The sequence below is a fragment of the Chlorocebus sabaeus genome, chromosome 19 (assembly GCF_047675955.1).
Source record: "Chlorocebus sabaeus isolate Y175 chromosome 19, mChlSab1.0.hap1, whole genome shotgun sequence".
NCBI classification, from domain to species: domain Eukaryota; kingdom Metazoa; phylum Chordata; class Mammalia; order Primates; family Cercopithecidae; genus Chlorocebus; species Chlorocebus sabaeus.
This window is the reverse complement of record NC_132922.1, coordinates 108,079-125,654: the sequence shown is the minus strand read 5'-3', so window position 1 is coordinate 125,654 and position 17,576 is coordinate 108,079. Positions and strand designations below refer to the sequence as shown.

Below are 17,576 nucleotides of genomic sequence, written 5' to 3'. Positions count from 1 at the left end.
ATACAAAAATTAGCTGGGTGTGGTGTGGGTGCCTGTAATCCCAGCTACTCAGGAGGCTGAGGCAGGGGAATCGTTTGAACCCAGGAGGCAGAGGTTGCAGTGAGCCGAGATCGTACCACAGCACTCCAGCCTGGGTGACAGAGACTCCATCTCAAAAAAAAAAAAAAAAAAGAAAAATAATTATAAAAACTCAAAAAAGTAAAGAAATAAACATAAGAACAGAATAAAATAGAAAGCAGAGATGATCAAAAAATGAAAAGCTAATTCTTTAGAAATAGATTTGCATTCCTAGAAAAATAAAACTTAAGGCCAGGCGCGGTGGCTCAAGCCTGTAATCCCAGCACTTTGGGAGGCCGAGACGGGCGGATCACGAGGTCAGGAGATCGAGACCATCCTGGCTAACACTGTGAAACCCCGTCTCTACTAAAAAATGCAAAAAACTAGCCGGGCGAGGTGGCGGGCGCCTGTAGTCCCAGTTACTCAGGAGGCTGAGGCAGAAGAATGGCGTAAACCCAGGAGGTGGAGCTTGCAGTGAGCTGAGATCCGGCCACTGCGCTCCAGCCTGGAGGACAGAGCGAGACTCCGTCTCAAAAAAAAAAAAGAAAAATAAAACTTAAATAAGATTCAAGATAGAATAGAACCTAAATATACCTATAGATATTCAATAACTAGATGCCATAAAAACTTTACTCCCTGCAAATACTGTGTATTCAAGGATGCCTGCCTTACACAAGCTGGTCTGGAGTCTGGGAGAGGGACTGATCTGGAGAGGGGAAGCTGGGTGTGGACTTGCAGATGGAGGCTGGTGTGCTGACCTGGCACACAGTGGGAGCACTGTCATGCATCAGGGCTGTGCCAGGGGCTTGGACACTTCAGTGAACCAAACTGGCAAAGGTCTCTCTCCACTGGGTGCCTACATTTTGGCAGGGAAAGAAAGACAGTAAAGCACAAATAAGTGAGTCAGAGTGTGCTAGAAGGGGCCTCATAAGGAAGGGACCAGAGTGAGGCAGCGGAGCAGTGTGGGTCCAGGCAGGCCCACTTGGGAGAGGAAGGTGGAGGGGATGGCCTGGGAGCAGAGGGTCGTCTCCCCTGACTGAGGTGTGGAAGTCAAGGGAGGTGAAGGTTCCGGGGAAGTTAGATGGGACAGGACAGAAACATGCCTGTGGGGTTAGCAGCACGGGGTGCTGGCGTTGCCTTCGGTGATCTTTCCAGGGAAGTGGTCGCCCATGGTTTGTGGGCAGAGCGAGAGGGAGGGTAGGGAGTGAGTGAGAGGGGCCGGGGGAGCCATACTGGGGGGTGGGGAGGGGACAGCTCTGAGTGCAGCTGAAGTGAGACCAACAGCTCTGATAAGAAAGAAGGCAGTCGGGGGCAAACCCAGGCCCACCTGAGGTCCTGAGGGTGGGAGGGGGTGTGAGCCCCCTTGCTGGAGAGTGTATTAAGACAGAAGGGCTGAGCTTTGGGAGGTGTCACAGTAAGTGCTGAGGCAGGGAGGGCCCTTGCAGTGGCCTCAGCCTGGGGGTGGCAGCGAGGCCGTGGGCTGGGGTCCATCTAGGGCTTGGTGTGCCCCCCACCCGTGTCCAGCACTATTCTGGGTGCTTTGCCCACATGAGCTCTCCCAGGCCTTGTGAGGCCTATTTGTGTCTAAATGTGTGTGGGGGCAGGTGGGGAAGAAGTGGGGATGGTGAGAAGGACAGATCTTTCCAGAATTTTGGCCTTTGGAAAGAAGGGAAAGCCTAGGGGCCATGGTGTCCTGTAAATCCCCACCTTGCAGGTCAGAGACAGGAGAGAAGAGGGGGTAGGCCTGGGCCCAGGGTGGCCCTGCCTGGCAGGTGGGGTCTGGTGGGCCTGAGGGAGGGTCCTCAGGAAGCTTGGGGAGGCCGTGGGGAACGCTGGGATTATTCTCAACAAAATAAGGGGCAAAGACACCCCGTGTCCCTTGGCTTCCTCTCCAGGAACCCACCCGGAGGACGTCATGTGTGTGAGTGCTTGTGGGTATTGTTATTTTTGCTGTTTGCCGGGGTGGCGGTGGAGCTGGGGAGTGACTCAGGCTTGGACTCTGTTCACGATGTGAGCATCACGCGTGCCAGGCACTGTGCAGAACCCAGGCTTAGGGAGGCACTGGGCAGGGGCTTCAGTGTTGCCCTGGGCAGTGGGTCTTTGACCCAGCTGAGTCTGGGGACCATCTGTGGTCTAGCATCTATCTGTGGGCTGCTGGTTGGTGAAGATGTGAGATTTTCTCTTGAAAGGCTCAGTGGCCACAGCCCCAGTGCTGGCCTGGGTGGCTGGATTCACCTGGGCTGGTGGGTTGGCAGGAGGCGGCTGGTGGGGCCCAGAGGTCCAGTCTAAGGGTTGGGGGTTGTAAGGTCTCTGGGTCCATCCAGCCAAGGGCAGGCTTGCAGGGAGAGCCCAAGGGAGAGGGAGGAGGCCCAGGGCTGTGGAAGACCTGGCTGTGGAGAGTCCATCACTGGTGGACTCAGAGGCCCCATCCACCACCTTGTGCTGGCCACAGTGGGATGAAGGGCCGGCACCTGGGAGCAAAGGCAGGTAGAGGTTGTGGTGGGAGGGATGGCAAGGAGGGTTAGGGTTAGGGCTGAAGGAGGGGTTGGGAGGGAGTTGGGGGCCTGGGTGACCGGGGTGGGAGAGACACGGGCAGGAAGACGGTGGAGACACGAGGTGGGCCAGGAAGTACTAGTTTCCTCTCTCCAGGGCTGGGCCACAGGAAATCCAGCCCTCGTGCCTTCCAAGGTGCTTCCTGCAGATAAGGGAGCCTCCAGGGCCCCTTCCTGCTCCCTGCTCCCGGGACCCCCACCCCTCCCATCCTGCCCCTTCCCCTGGGAGACCCTCAGCTGCACCACTCAGGGCAGGCCAGTGGCCTTGGGAGGGGCCTGGACAGGGGGGTGGAAGGTCTGTGATGCTGGGACCACAGTTCCTGGGCAGGGAGCAACCGTCCAGGAGTGGGGAGAACGCAGGAGTGACCCACACACCGCACTGGAGGCTCCGCTCTGCTGGGTCAGTGGTGTCCTGGGTAGGCGGGAGGAGCAAGCCAGGCTGGTCCCAGGGAAGACAGGTCCTGCTCTGGGGTGGACCAGAGGCTGTTTTGAGGGGAGAGGGCTCATCAGAAACACTCTATATGGGGTCAGGGGTGCTCTGGGGTGAGCAGGTGGTGGAGGTGGATCTGTGGGGCAGGGGGGGTTTTCTTGGAGGGAGTGTCACGCTCTGTTCTGTGTGGGTCAGGGTGTTCAGGATGGTCCAGGTTGTGGCGGGTGGGGGAGGGTAGGGAGGTTTTTCTACGTGTATAGGGGCCGGAGCAGTTCAAGGTTATTCCTGGGAGGCTCAGGCAAAATCCGTTTTGTGGGTGATCTGGAGCTGCTGTTGGGGAGGCTGGGGGTTAGAGGCTGTTTTCCTCCTTAGGCAGAAGGGTTCCCCCGGCCAGGCTCTTCTGTGAACGTTCTCAAGCTCTGCCCTCAGGGGGCCAGCGGCTTCTCTACGAGGATCTGGGGCTGCTCGGGGGCGGGAGTGGGGGGTGGGGAACGCCAGGCAAAGCGGGTTGGGAGAGTTCTGTAGGAGTCGGAGCTATTTCGACTTAGGGGCTGCTCTTGGGGGCACAGGGGCTCGCAGTGCTGGACAGCTCCGAGAGGCCGCTCAGGGCTGGGGGGCCTGGTGCGCCCCGATGGGGCGGCGGTGCTGAGCTAGTTTCTTTACTGAGCTCCCCCCTCCTCCGCCCACTCATCACCCCCCCCGCGTTGCCACGACAACGCGTAAAACTAAAATTCACTTCCCAGTCGCAGGTGGAGACTAGTAGCGCCCCCTCCCCTAGGCCCTTCCCCGTAGGTCGCGCCCCCATCCCGTCGTCGCTAAGGTGACGGGGAGGGGGCGACAGGCGTTGGATCCAGACCGGCCAGGGGGCCTTCGGGGGAAGTCCGGAGCAAACTCCCCAAACTAGGCTGGGGTGGGGGAGCCGCGCTGAACACGGCAGGGCGTGGTCGAAAGGGTTAATTCGGAGGGCCTCTCGCCAAGGCGGTGGGAAGGCCCTGGACCCTCCCCGGTCTGGAGGTCCCCGTCGTCCAACCCCCAGGCCTGGGGCAGGGGTGGTCCCCGCCATCTCCTCCGGGCCTGCAGTTGGGGGTCGGTGGAGTGGGGGGGAGAAGTCGCCACCTCCGGAAATTAATTGTTTTTCTTTCCCCTTCTCGCCCTACCTTGGTCTTCGTGCCCCAACGCGGCCCCCACCCCAGCTCCGGGACCCCTTCCTCCGCCGCACCATCCCCGGTGGTCCGCGGATGCCCGCCCGCTGCGGAAGGGCGGCGCGGCCCTTGCTGCTCAGCCACTCCCCCCCCACCGAGGCCTAGGACTACCCCCCACCCCGGCACAGCCCCCCAGGCCCCCCGCCCTGTGGCTTGGCCCCCGCCCTCCGCAGACACCTCCCACCCCCACCTGGGACCCCGCAAGTAACCCCCCCACACTGGCCCTGAGCCCTCCCGGCCCCCGCCTCCGGCGCAGCCCCCTCGCCACCCCCGCTTCCCTCCCGTCTCAGGCCCCCTCCCCCCGCCGCCCCCGCCCCCGGGGAAGGCAGGCGCCGAGCTGAGCCGGGGCCGATGCAGCTGAGCCGCGCCGCCGCCGCCGCCGCCGCCGCCCCTGCGGAGCCCCCGGAGCCGCTGTCCCCCGCGCCGGCCCCGGCCCCGGCCCCCCCCGGCCCCCTCCCGCGCAGCGCGGCCGACGGGGCTCCGGCGGGGGGGAAGGGGGGGCCGGGGCGCCGCGCGGAGTCCCCGGGCGCTCCGTTCCCCGGCGCGAGCGGCCCCGGCCCGGGCCCCGGCGCGGGGATGGACGGCCCCGGGGCCAGCGCTGTGGTCGTGCGCGTCGGCATCCCGGACCTACAGCAGACGGTGAGCCCCGCCGCCCTGGGCCCGGCCGTGCCCCTGCGCTCCCCGCCCGGGATTCCCCCACCCCCGCCGGGCGCGCCCAGCGCCTGGGACCCCCGGCCCACGGCTACTCACCCCTCCCCCGCCGCCTCCGCCGGGACCCTCCCCATCGCCAGGGCGGGGCCCCGGGAAAGCCCGGCCCCTGGGGCGGGGCTTCGACCGCGGTTCGCGGAGGCGCGGGGTCCCGGGCGCCGGCTCCCGAGCCCCGGACTCCTTCGGCGGGGGCCCGGGGCTCGGCACCCGCGTGGGGCCAGCGGGGCGGGTCCTCGCGCCCCGGGCCTGAGCTCACAAGCCCGCTCCGCTGCAGAAGTGCCTGCGCCTGGACCCGGCCGCGCCCGTGTGGGCCGCCAAGCAACGCGTGCTCTGCGCCCTCAACCACAGCCTCCAGGATGCGCTCAACTATGGGCTTTTCCAGCCGCCCTCCCGGGGCCGCGCCGGCAAGTTCCTGGATGAGGAGCGGCTCCTGCAGGATTACCCGCCCAACCTGGACACGCCCCTGCCCTACCTGGAGGTAAGTGGCCGGCGGGGGGTGAGCTGAAGAGTGCGCCGGCTGGACCACCAAGCTCCGTGGCGGGACCAGTGAAGGGCACGGCAGTGGGGAGCACAAGTGGGAGGAGTGAGGGTGGAGGCAGTGTGTGTGTGTGTGTGTGTGTGTGGGGGTGCTGTGTGCAGAGTGCAGTGAGTGTGTACAGTGTGCAGCGAGCAGGCACAGTGTGTGCAATGAGTAGGCACAGTGTGTGCAGCGAGTGGGCACTGTGAGCAGTAAGGAGATACAGTGTGAGCAGTGAGCAGACAGTGTGTGCAGCGAGTGGGCAGTGTGTGTGCAGTTTGCAGGCTGTGTGCCCAGTAAGGATGTACAGTATGGGCAGTGGGCAGTGTGTGCAGTGAGTGGGCAAGGTGTGCACAGTATGTACAGTGTAGCAGGCACAGTGTGTGCAAGTGGGCACAGTGTATGCAGTGAGCTGGCAGTGTGAGCAGTGTGCAGTGAGCAGGCAGTGTGCCCAGTAAGGATGTACAGTATGGGCAGTGGGCAGTGTGTGCAGCAAGCTGGCAGTGTGAGCGGTAAAGACGTACAGTGTGTGCAGCAAGCAGGCAGTTTGTGCAGCAAGTGGGCACAGTGCAGTGAGCTGGCAGTGTGAGCAGTGTGCAGTGTGTGCAGTGAGCAGGCAAGGTGTGCACAGTATGGACAGTGAGCAGTGTGCAGTGTGTGCAGTGAGCGTATGTAGTGAGCAGGCAGTGTGTGCAGTTAGGCACAGTGTGTGCAGTGGGGGGGCAGTGTGCCCAGCATGTACAGTGTGAGTGGTGTGTGCTGTGTGCCGTGAGCCTGTGTAGTGAGTGGGCACAGTGCAGTGAGTGTGCACAAAGTATGTAATGAGCATGTACAATGTGTGCAGTGAGCACATGCAATGTGTGCAGCGAGTGGTGTGCAGTGCGCAGTGTGTGCAGTGAGTGTGCACACTGCATGCAATGAGCAGTGCATACAGCATTGCAGTGTAGGGCAGTGAGTATAGTATGAGTGGGGTTGTGATTGTGGTAAGCAGGATGTGCAGTATACAATGAGCAGTGTGCACAGTGTGCACAGTGTGGGCTGTGTGCAGCACATACAGAGTGTGTGGTGTGTGTAGTTTTGAATAGTATATGCATTGAGCAGCATGGGTGGTGTGGATGCTGAGCAATGTTCTCCAGGGAGGAGTGTGAGCAGGAGTGAGTGCCAGAGGGGTGTATGGTGTGAGCAGGGCTATCTGTGTGCACACTCGTTCCTTTCTCCAGTTGTGAAGTCTTGTGAAGGCCAACCTAAGTCCCCTCCTTTGCTCACCCATGCATGGTGTGAAGATGTATTGAGTGCCCTGCTAGGCATGGGGACACAAACTAGGTCAGTCCTGTGGAAGGTCTTGAAGTTTGGAAGGGTGGAGGGGGGTGCCCAGCTGCAATGGGCATTGAATAAGGATCTTGTGAGCTGAGCTCAAAATTGGGCAGGCCTCCATGGTGGCACAGGAAAGTGCAGTCAGTTCTTCCTGGAGAGTGTAGAGGGACATCTAGGAAGGTAAGCCTGGAATCAGGCCTTCAGAGAGGAGTGGGATTTTGCAGAGAATCCTGGGGATGGGAAGGAGACAGGACAGTGCAGGCTGCGGGCAGCTAGGCATGTGCCTTCCATTGCGCTGCATCATGCCTGAGTGTGGTGGGTGCATGGCAGCTGTTAGCTCTGTCCACCGTGGTAGTATGTGCATCTGGATTTGTGTGGCATTGGGTTGTGCTGCACCGATGATGTGTACAGGAGGGCAGTAAGGGGTGCGGTGTGGCCAGCATGAGCGGGACGGGGTTTGTGCATGGACTCCCTTGCTCAGCCGGGGTGGGGCCATTTTCTCTACCTTTTCTTTATCTGAGCAGTTTCGATACAAGCGGCGAGTTTATGCCCAGAACCTCATTGATGATAAGCAGTTTGCAAAGCTTCACACAAAGGTAAAGGATCATGGGGAGGGGGCTCCTGAGGTTCCCTCTTGCCTCCCTGTGCCTGCTGTCCCCCACCCCAGCTTGGGGCTGACCACAGTCCCCCAGCTTCAGCTCAGTGTATGTCCCTATCATCAGGGACCCAGAGCCGGTACTGGGTGTGGCTGGAGGGCTGGGCACAGATTCCCGGTCCCATCGCTGGGGGACAGGTGGTACAGTGATATGTTCCAGGTAGATCAGACTCTTGCTGACCCCCCTGGCTTAGGGGCTGGAGTGTCCTGTGAGAAGCTGGGTGGGAGAGGGAATGGACAAGCATCTGATATGATGGCTGTTGGGACAGGGCACCCAGCATTGAGTGGTCAGCCAGTGCTGGGCATTTGTAATTAGACCTCTCATTAATCCTCTTCCAGAGGGACTATTATAATCCTATTTCACAGATGGGGACACAGAGTGCCCAACTGTGTAGACAGTGAAGCTGGGGCTGAACCCAGATCTGTCTGATTCCAGGCCCTGTGCCCAAGCATACCTGCGAGGGGTCTTTACTGCTGGGGGGTGCCACCCCTAACTGGGCCTGACCCCAAATGCTCTTGAGGGGGGCACCTATTTCTTTTTACCTTACTATTTACCTCTGATGTCAGAGGGGCAGGGTGGGTGCCATAGTCCCTCCCCAGGGGTTCCCATCCCCGCTCACAGGCCAGCAGGCACTTGCTTGCTGGATACTTTATGGGCAGTCTCTGGAGCCCAGGAGAGGGGTCAGAACTGTCACCCCTGTGCCCTAATGGTCCCGTCAGTGACTTTGGAACTTCAGGCTTCTGTGCCAGACTTTGCTGCTGCCCCAGGGCAGGAGGTGGTCAATGGCCTTAGCACTATGGCTGGGCAGAGTCCACTGTGGAAGGGTCCCCCTGTCCTGCCACTGGCCCTTACTTGACCTTGTCAACCTGGGTTCCTCCCCCATGGCCACCTCTGCCTCCAGATCTCTCTTCAGTGACCAACAAGACATGAGTGACTCACTCTGCAGTAGGTCTCGTTAGTTTTTAGAATGAGCCTAAACAACTTCTTACCTAGCCTCGTGTTTCTGCCTGCCTGAGCTCCAGCGGCGTTTCCCTCACCCTGGTAGTGAGCACTTCCTCCTCTTTCACTGCCTGGCCCTCCTGAGGAGGTTGCCTCCCAAGGCAGGGGTCCCTATGGCACCCTCCCCTATTTCTGATGTACATTGGGGGTTTATGTTTCGAAAGGCCCAGGCCTTTGGCCAGGGCACCTTGCCTTGTGTGTGTGGCGTCCGTAGTGCCGGCTGGGGAAGTCAGGTCTTGTGGGGCGAGTGAATAAACGGGGTGAATGAGTACAAGGCCATCAGTCATGTCACAGGAGGGGTCCCTGGGGTGGGGGTCTGCTGTGGGGTGAGCTGGAGAGGAAGATGCACCGGAGAAGGAGCAGATCGTCTCAGGGTGCTGAGGATCCAGGGCTGCTGTGGGGCTGGTTCCTGCCTGGGTGGACCTCGGCTCTTCTAGGCCAGGCAGGTTGGGGCAGCAGGGCCAGAGAGGCAGAGCCAGGGCAGTGACTGAGCCTGGAGTAGGGGACTTGCTTGGGGCTCGACCAGGGTGACCTGGCTTTGGCGAGGGGCTACTTGGGTGCAAGCTGACAGTTGTGACCGGTTTGGCTATCAGGATGCAAGGAAGGGTTTTGAGCTGTGCATGGGCCCACCCAAGTGGGGATTGGGGCCGTGGTGGGAGTGCAGGGCTGTGGGTGACAATTGCAAAGTCAGGTGACAGGTCAGATTCGTAGGGATGTGGCAGGGGACGCCTGAAGGTGGCCTGAGGCTTGCAAGAGGAAGGCTGGTAATGTTCAGATGATAGAGACCTTGGTGCCAGGCTGACTGATGGCCGGTGTTCCAGGCGAACCTGAAGAAGTTCATGGACTATGTCCAGCTGCATAGCACGGACAAGGTGGCCCGCCTGCTGGACAAGGGGCTGGACCCCAACTTCCATGACCCTGACTCAGGAGGTGAGCAGAGCAGGGGAGGGGCATGGCCTTTGAGCGGCTGGGAGCCTGACCCTTATCTGTCTCTGAACCCAGAGTGCCCCCTGAGCCTCGCAGCCCGGCTGGACAACGCCACGGACCTGCTGAAGGTGCTGAAGAACGGCGGCGCCCACCTGGACTTCCGCACTCGCGATGGGCTCACTGCCGTGCACTGTGCCACGCGCCAGCGGAATGCGGCAGCACTGACGGTCAGTGAGGGCTGGGCCTGGCCTGGTGATGGGGCTGTGGGCCGCCGTGCCTGGTGTGGATACTGAGGCTACTCACCCTCAGACCCTGCTGGACCTGGGGGCTTCGCCTGACTACAAGGACAGCCGCGGCTTGACACCCCTCTACCACAGCGCCCTGGGGGGTGGGGACGCCCTCTGCTGTGAGCTGCTTCTCCACGACCACGCTCAGCTGGGGACCACCGACGAGAATGGCTGGCAGGAGATCCACCAGGTGTGCAGGGAGCTGAGGTGGGGTCCCGGCCTGTGTGTGCTGGGTGTGGGGTCCTGGCTCTGTCTGTAGGGATGGGGGCCCTAGCCTCTGCCCAGGGACCCTACAGCACCTTGCTCCCCGCACAGGCCTGCCGCTTTGGGCACGTGCAGCACCTGGAGCACCTGCTGTTCTACGGGGCCAACATGGGGGCCCAGAATGCCTCGGGGAACACAGCCCTGCACATCTGTGCCCTCTACAACCAGGTGCGACTGTGTGTGCTGCACATGCCTGCACCAGCAAGTGTGGATATACTTGCCTGTTCTGGGGCATAGGCTTCACATGTGTGTACGTGTGTTCTGAATAACCAGGTATGAATTGGGTACATCTAGGCCCTGTGGGCCGTCCCTGTGCCACTCAGTATACATGGAACAAATAGGTGTGAGTCCGTATGTGTGAGCCTGTGCCCTGCGCACGCCACGTGTGCATTCCTGTGTGCACATGTGCTGTTGTGCTCCGATGGTCTCTCCAGCCACCCAGCTGTGATCCCCTCTTCTCCCCAACAGGAGAGCTGTGCTCGTGTCCTGCTTTTCCGTGGAGCCAACAGGGATGTCCGCAACTACAACAGCCAGACAGCCTTCCAGGTACACTGGTGGTTTACAGGAGTGCGAGGCCGCCCCAGAGGTGTCTGTCTCTGTGTCCCTGTGACCTGACTTCTCTGAACCTTGGTTCTTCCCTGGAAGGCCCTAAGGGAGCACCTCCCCCAGGACTGCCCACGAGGAGGTGTGGGGAGACGAGCCCAGCACGTGAGGAGGTGTTTGGTGCTGATGTTCCCTTCATCCCCCTGCCAGGGAAAGAGGAGGGTCAGAAGGGCTCCGGGACGGGGGACAGGGAGGATGAGAAGACTGGGGTGACAGGTGTGGGTCTGAGCCCCCCCGCCAGAGACCAGCAGGGGTGCAGAAGCCAAACTGGAGAAGGGGTGTGGTCCCAGCCGCTGATGTAATTCCGGGTCGGTTGGCACTGATGACCAGGTGGACGTGGTCTCTGTGACTTGGAGTTTGTTGGGGAGTCAGGGGAATATCGTGGGGGTTTGCAGACCAGGAATGGAGACAGAACTCTATTTTGAGTAGGAGTGAGGTGTGGGAAGAGTGGTCAGGCTGCTGAGTTGTGTGGTCATAGAAGGTGGAGGCAGCAGTGGGCTGCCAGAGGGGTTTGGGCACATCGGGAAGCAGATACACCAGGGCCTGTTGGATGACTGGGTGCAGGGTCACAGGAAGGGGAGGATGAGCTTAGCAGCTTGGGCAGCGATGGGGCCTTGGCTGAGATGGGAAACCTGGCTGCATGTTGGGACAGACCAGTGTGCCCGTTTGCTTGGGACTGCTGGTTTTAGCTCCGAACTTCTCCTGTCCAGGTAGCCCCTCAGTCCCAGGCAAACAGATGGCGGGTCACTCCAGTTATGAGGCATGCCTGTGGCATTCCAGTTATAGAGAGGAGTGTGTGTCAGTAGAGAAGAGGAATGGGCTGGGGTCTCTGGGGCCCCCAACCAAGGAAGACTCCACACAGGAGCTCGAGAAGGAGCAGCTGGGGCTGGCTGGGGAGGCAAAGCTGGTGCTGCTTAGCCCCCTCCCTGCTCCTCCACGCCTTGACCCCCCTTTCCCTCAGGTGGCCATCATCGCAGGGAACTTTGAGCTTGCGGAGGTCATCAAGACCCACAAAGACTCAGATGTTGGTGAGTTCTGCCCACCTGGGTGGCCCTGTTGAATGTAGATTCGTGTGGTCTTCTGAGGCCTGGCAGACGTGGGGGTCAGTGGTGACATAACAAAGGGGCCCCTTACCCCACATCTGCACTGTGTGGCCAGTGGTCTCTGAGTGGCCACTGCGGGCATGAGGAATGGGCCACGGGGCCTGTGTTGAGTGAATGTTGTTTTTGGTCTGGGAGAAGAGCATGGTGAGGTTTGGGCTGTGAGCCGGGGCTAGCATTCAGCTTAGGGGACAGCGTAGGTTGAGAGTGGGGTTGAAGTTAGGGTCAGAGTCCCCTGCTTCCCGTTAAATCCTAGGAAGGGCCAGCAGAAGACATGGGGGTGGTGGACCTCACTTCACCCTGGAGCAAGTGTGAGTCTAGGTGGTCCGTAGCAAGCTCTCAACATGAAAAGATCACATAAACGACACATAAGGAAAACAGAACAGTGATGGGAAAGCAGAATGGGGCTGGGAATAGTGCTAGAGTCGTCCTCAGGGCAAGGAGCTCTGAGCCCCCTGCTGGTGTGTGCCTGGTGTGTGCGTGACTCGCAGTCCTGGAAGGAAAACCAGGAGACACACACGTGGCCTCAGCCAGGACACCCGAGCCTCTGGGGGGTCTCTGGTGGGTGTGGTGCCAGGCTGGGACCGTCCTGTGTGGCTGCTGGAGAGGGTGGGCTCCCCTGTGGGAGAGCTGCTGCTGGCCAGGCTGGGACTGTCCTGTTGAGGACCCTTCCAGCCTCCTGGCTGCACAGGAGCTCCCTTGCTGATCCCTCCGTGTCCTGGGTGGTCCAGGCTTTTCTGCCTGTGCCTCTCTCTGGAACATGGACTCCCAGGACCCCCTTCCTGCCGTGAGTGTTTCCTTGTGGGTATCCCCATTTTTTGTTTTTGTTTTAATTTGAAGTGACAGTGGGCAGCAAACATTTGGAGCAGGTGTTAGGGTTGGAATCTCACTTGGTTCTAGTGTGAGGTTATGGTCAGGGCTGGAGTTGAATTTTGGACTGGGGTTAAGATTAAGGTCAGTTTCATGTTTAAGAGCCCTTCTTCTGTAGAGTTCCCCCTGAACATCCCCCTGTGAGGCTTGGTTATGAGCCCCTCCACCCCAGGCTGTGTTAGTTGAACCATCTGAGGCTGCGGCAGACCCTTAGTGAGTGCCAGAGCTGCTCTCAAGGCCACTGCAGAGAAGTGTGTGTTGAGTAAGTAACTGGGCCAGTGGAATGGGTAGGGTCGGAGTCCAGGGTCAGGTCAGGGGAGAACTGTGGTAAGGTTTGGGGTTTACATAAGGGGCAACAGATACTTCTGGTTTGGGCTGGTGCTTTGGATGTGGCCCTTAGTGTTGGAGGGCCCTGGTTTGTGCATGTGTGGGGCCTCCTCTTCTACCTTAATTGTCTTAACCGTGGGAAAGCTGCCTAGGAGCTCTGCGCCTCAGTTTCTCTTAAGTGAAACATGGTCTCTTACAGTCATTTGCATCCCCTTCCGCCTGTGGCCTCCTGTGGCATTTGATCCTGGGTGGGGCTGGACTCTGGCCGGTGGCCTTGGTCTAGTTGCTTGGAGGGAGGGTGGGAAGGCCCCATCTGCCCCTCGTCTGTGTGCTGTGGACAGATACCCCAGGGCTCTTGGGGTCACCATGGTTGTGAGTTACTGGCCATCCAACCCAGGTGTGCTTGCTCGGTTGGGGTTAGACACACGTCCCTGAGTGGTAAGGAGCAGGCATCTGTGTCAGTTCATCCTGATGTGGTCACCAGCTCTGTGGGCCAACACCACCCTGACCTGCTCAGGTGTCACACAGACACTAGGGCACCACCCTGACCTGCTCAGGTGTCAGACACTAGGGCACCACCCTGACCCGCTCAGGTGTCAGACACTAGGACACCACCCTGACCCGCTCAGGTGTCACACAGACACTAGGGCACCACCCTGACCTGCTCAGGTGTCAGACACTAGGGCACCACCCTGACCCGCTCAGGTGTCAGACACTAGGGCACCACCCTGACCCGCTCAGGTGTCAGACACTAGGGCACCACCCTGACCCGCTCAGGTGTCACACAGACACTAGGGCACCACCCTGACCTGCTCAGGTGTCACACAGACACTAGGGCACCACCCTGACCTGCTCAGGTGTCAGACACTAGGGCACCACCCTGACCCGCTCAGGTGTCACACAGACACTAGGGCACCACCCTGACCCGCTCAGGTGTCACACAGACACTAGGACACCACCCTGACCCGCTCAGGTGTCACACAGACACTAGGGCACCACCCTGACCCGCTCAGGTGTCAGACACTAGGGCACCACCCTGACCTGCTCAGGTGTCACACAGACACTAGGGCACCACCCTGACCCGCTCAGGTGTCACACAGACACTAGGGCACCACCCTGACCCGCTCAGGTGTCAGACACTAGGGCACCACCCTGACCCGCTCAGGTGTCACACACAGACACTAGGACACCACCCTGACCCGCTCAGGTGTCACACAGACACTAGGACACCACCCTGACCCGCTCAGGTGTCACACACAGACACTAGGGCACCACCCTGACCCGCTCAGGTGTCACACAGACACTAGGGCACCACCCTGACCCCCTCAGGTGTCACACACAGACACTAGGACACCACCCTGACCCGCTCAGGTGTCACACAGACACTAGGACACCATCCTGACCCGCTCAGGTGTCAGACACTAGGACACCACCCTGACCCGCTCAGGTGTCAGACACTAGGACACCACCCTGACCCGCTCAGGTGTCACACAGACACTAGGGCACCACCCTGACCCCCTCAGGTGTCACACACAGACACTAGGACACCACCCTGACCCGCTCAGGTGTCACACACAGACACTAGGACACCACCCTGACCCGCTCAGGTGTCACACAGACACTAGGACACCACCCTGACCCGCTCAGGTGTCAGACACTAGGACACCACCCTGACCCGCTCAGGTGTCAGACACTAGGACACCACCCTGACCCGCTCAGGTGTCACACAGACACTAGGGCACCACCCTGACCCGCTCAGGTGTCAGACACTAGGGCACCACACTGACCCGCTCAGGTGACACAGAGACACTAGGACACCACCCTGACCCGCTCAGGTGTCACACAGACACTAGGGCACCACCCTGACCCGCTCAGGTGTCACACAGACACTAGGACACCACCCTGACCCGCTCAGGTGTCAGACACTAGGGCACCACCCTGACCCGCTCAGGTGTCACACACAGACACTAGGACACCACCCTGACCCACTCAGGTGTCACACACAGACACTAGGACACCACCCTGACCCGCTCAGGTGTCAGACACTAGGACACCACCCTGACCCGCTCAGGTGTCAGACACTAGGACACCACCCTGACCCGCTCAGGTGTCACACACAGACACTAGGGCACCACCCTGACCCGCTCAGGTGTCAGACACTAGGGCACCACCCTGACCCGCTCAGGTGTCACACAGACACTAGGACACCACCCTGACCCGCTCAGGTGTCACACAGACACTAGGGCACCACCCTGACCCGCTCAGGTGTCACACACAGACACTAGGACACCACCCTGACCCGCTCAGGTGTCACACAGACACTAGGGTGACACCGCCAGATTGCCCTGAGCACAGGCAGCATATTTGTCAGGACTTAATACAAGCCCCTTATCTCAATTTGCCCTCTCAACAATCTCCCAAGAAGTGATTATTAGACTGTTTTACAGAGAAGGAAACTGAGGCACAGAGGGGGTTACTTCAGACGTGATTGATTCAGGGTCTGCCCTTGTCACTCTCATGCTCTGTGTACACATTTGCTCCAAGGACATGACAGTCATGACTTGCTACATCCTATCCCCACTGGGGTCCCAGAGTGGGGCCTGTACACGTAAGAGGAACTGGAAGGAGGTGCCGCCTTCTCTGGTGGGAAGGTGCCACCCGGTGGGATCTGGTAGACTGGGACCTGTGTGACCCTTCAGGGGACAGGATAACTTGCTGCCTCTTGACAGCCCTGCTTGCCCCGTCTAGACTGACAGGCCTGGGGGGCGGAATTGGTATCCCACAGTGCTTTTGATGAGTACCTTGGGGAACTGCTTCTCCAGGGTGGTGTCGTGCCCATGAGAACACACCTGTGCCTGGGAGTGTGTGCCTGAGAGAGGGTAAGAGACAGTGTGGACCCAAAGAGTGGCCTGACGTGACAGAGGCAAGGAAGCAGAGGTGACCACTTCTAGGCCAGAATGATTCAGTAGCATTTTGTATATTCACAGTGTTGTGCAGCCAATTCTATTGAATTCCAAAACATTTTCATCACCACAAAATAAGACCTTGGACACATTAAGCAATAATTCTGCATTAATTACCCTCTCCCTCCAACTCTGTCAGCCATTAACGTACTTTCGTCTCTGTGGACTATAGATTTACTTATTCTTGATATTTCATGTCAATGGAATCATATAATATGTGACACTTAGTGTCTGGCTGCTTTTACTCAACATGTTTTTGAGCTTCACCTTGTAGGATATATCACTACTTCATTCCTTCTTATGGCTGAATAATATTTCACTGTTGGTATAAATGACATTTTGTTTATGCATTCATCTGTCAATGGAGATGTGGGTTGTGTCTACCTTTTGACTATTTTGAATATGGCTGCTATCAACATGTGTGTACATTACTTGTTTGAATACCTATTTTCAATCTCTTAGGTATATACCTAGGAATGGAATTTTGGAATCATATGATAATTCTATGTTTAACTTCTTGAGGAATTGCCAAACTGTTTTCCACCATTTTGCATTCCCACCAGTGATGTAAGAGGCTTCCAATTTGTTCACATTTTCTTTTTTTTTTTTTTTTGAGACGGAGTCTCGCTCTGCCCCCCAGGCTGGAGTGCAGTGGCCGGATCTCAGCTCACTGCAAGCTCCGCCTCCCGGGTTCACGCCATTCTCCTGCCTCAGCCTCCCGAGTAGCTGGGACTACAGGCGCCCGCCACCGTGCCCGGCTAGTTTTTTGTATTTTTTAGTAGAGACGGGGTTTCACCGTGTTAGCCAGGATGGTCTCGATCTCCTGACCTCGTGATCCGCCCGTCTCGGCCTCCCAAAGTGCTGGGATTACAGGCTTGAGCCACCGCGCCCGGCCTGTTCACATTTTCAACAGTTGTTCCTATCCTTTTTTTTTTTTTTTTTTTTGACTATAGCCATCCTAGTAAGTGTGAAATGGTATTTCATTGTGGTTTTGACTTGTATTTCCCTAGTGACTAATGATGTTCTGCATCTTTTCTTTTGTTTTTTTTTGTTTTGAAACGGAGTCTCGCTCTGTCGCCCAGGCTGGAGTGCAGTGGCCGGATCTCAGCTCACTGCAACCTCCGCCTCCCGGGTTCACACCATTCTCCCGCCTCAGCCTCCTGAGTAGCTGGGACTACAGGCGCCCGCCACCTCGCCCGGCTATTTTTTTCTGTATTTTTTAGTAGAGACAGGGTTTCACTGTGTTAGCCAGGATGGTCTCGATCTCCTGACCTGGTGATTCGCCCGTCTCGGCCTCCCAAAGTGCTGGGATTACAGGCTTGAGCCACTGCGCCCGGCCTCTACATCTTTTCATGTGCTTATTGGGCATTTGTGTATCTTCTTTGGAGAAAAGTCAAGTCCTCTGTCCATTTTTAAATTGGGTAAGGGTTCTTTATATATTCTGAATACTAAACTTGTATGGAATATGTGATTTGTAAATATTTTCTCTGTAGAATAGGAGATCCTTGTCACTTTTTTGTTAATGTCTTTTGATATTCAAGAATTTTTAATTTTGATAAAGTTCAAGGTATTTATTTTTTTCTTTTGTTATTCATGCTTTTGGTGTCATAGGTCATGAGGGTTTATCCTCTAGGTTTTCTTCTAAGAATTTTACAGTTTTCACTCCTATGTTTAGGTTACTGATCCATTTTAAGTTAACTTTTGTTTATGGTGTGAGGTAGGGAGCCATCTTCATTCTTTTGCATATGAATATCCAATTGTCCAGGACCATTTGTTGAAGAGACTATTCTATTCCCATTG

The 17,576-nt window shown here is 58.1% G+C and overlaps 1 protein-coding gene across 4 annotated transcripts in view; it reads left to right on the top strand.

The window, feature by feature from the left end:
• Positions 1–2,888: 2,888 nt before the first annotated feature.
• Positions 2,889–17,576, top strand: part of SHANK3 (SH3 and multiple ankyrin repeat domains 3) — a 58,527-nt gene continuing 43,839 nt past the window's right edge. For 3 of the 4 annotated variants that reach the window (XM_038007224.2, XM_038007225.2, XM_038007226.2), the window contains exons 1-9: positions 4,578–4,880; positions 5,224–5,427; positions 7,305–7,376; positions 9,257–9,365; positions 9,438–9,589; positions 9,672–9,839; positions 9,965–10,081; positions 10,382–10,459; positions 11,478–11,544. In XM_038007224.2, coding sequence (XP_037863152.1) covers positions 4,593–4,880; positions 5,224–5,427; positions 7,305–7,376; positions 9,257–9,365; positions 9,438–9,589; positions 9,672–9,839; positions 9,965–10,081; positions 10,382–10,459; positions 11,478–11,544 — 1,255 coding nt within the window. In that variant the 5' untranslated portion in view covers positions 4,578–4,592. Of the gene's footprint in view, positions 3,010–4,232; positions 4,881–5,223; positions 5,428–7,304; positions 7,377–9,256; positions 9,366–9,437; positions 9,590–9,671; positions 9,840–9,964; positions 10,082–10,381; positions 10,460–11,477; positions 11,545–17,576 lie in introns of those variants that run through there. The other variant, XM_038007223.2, reaches the window with a different exon arrangement.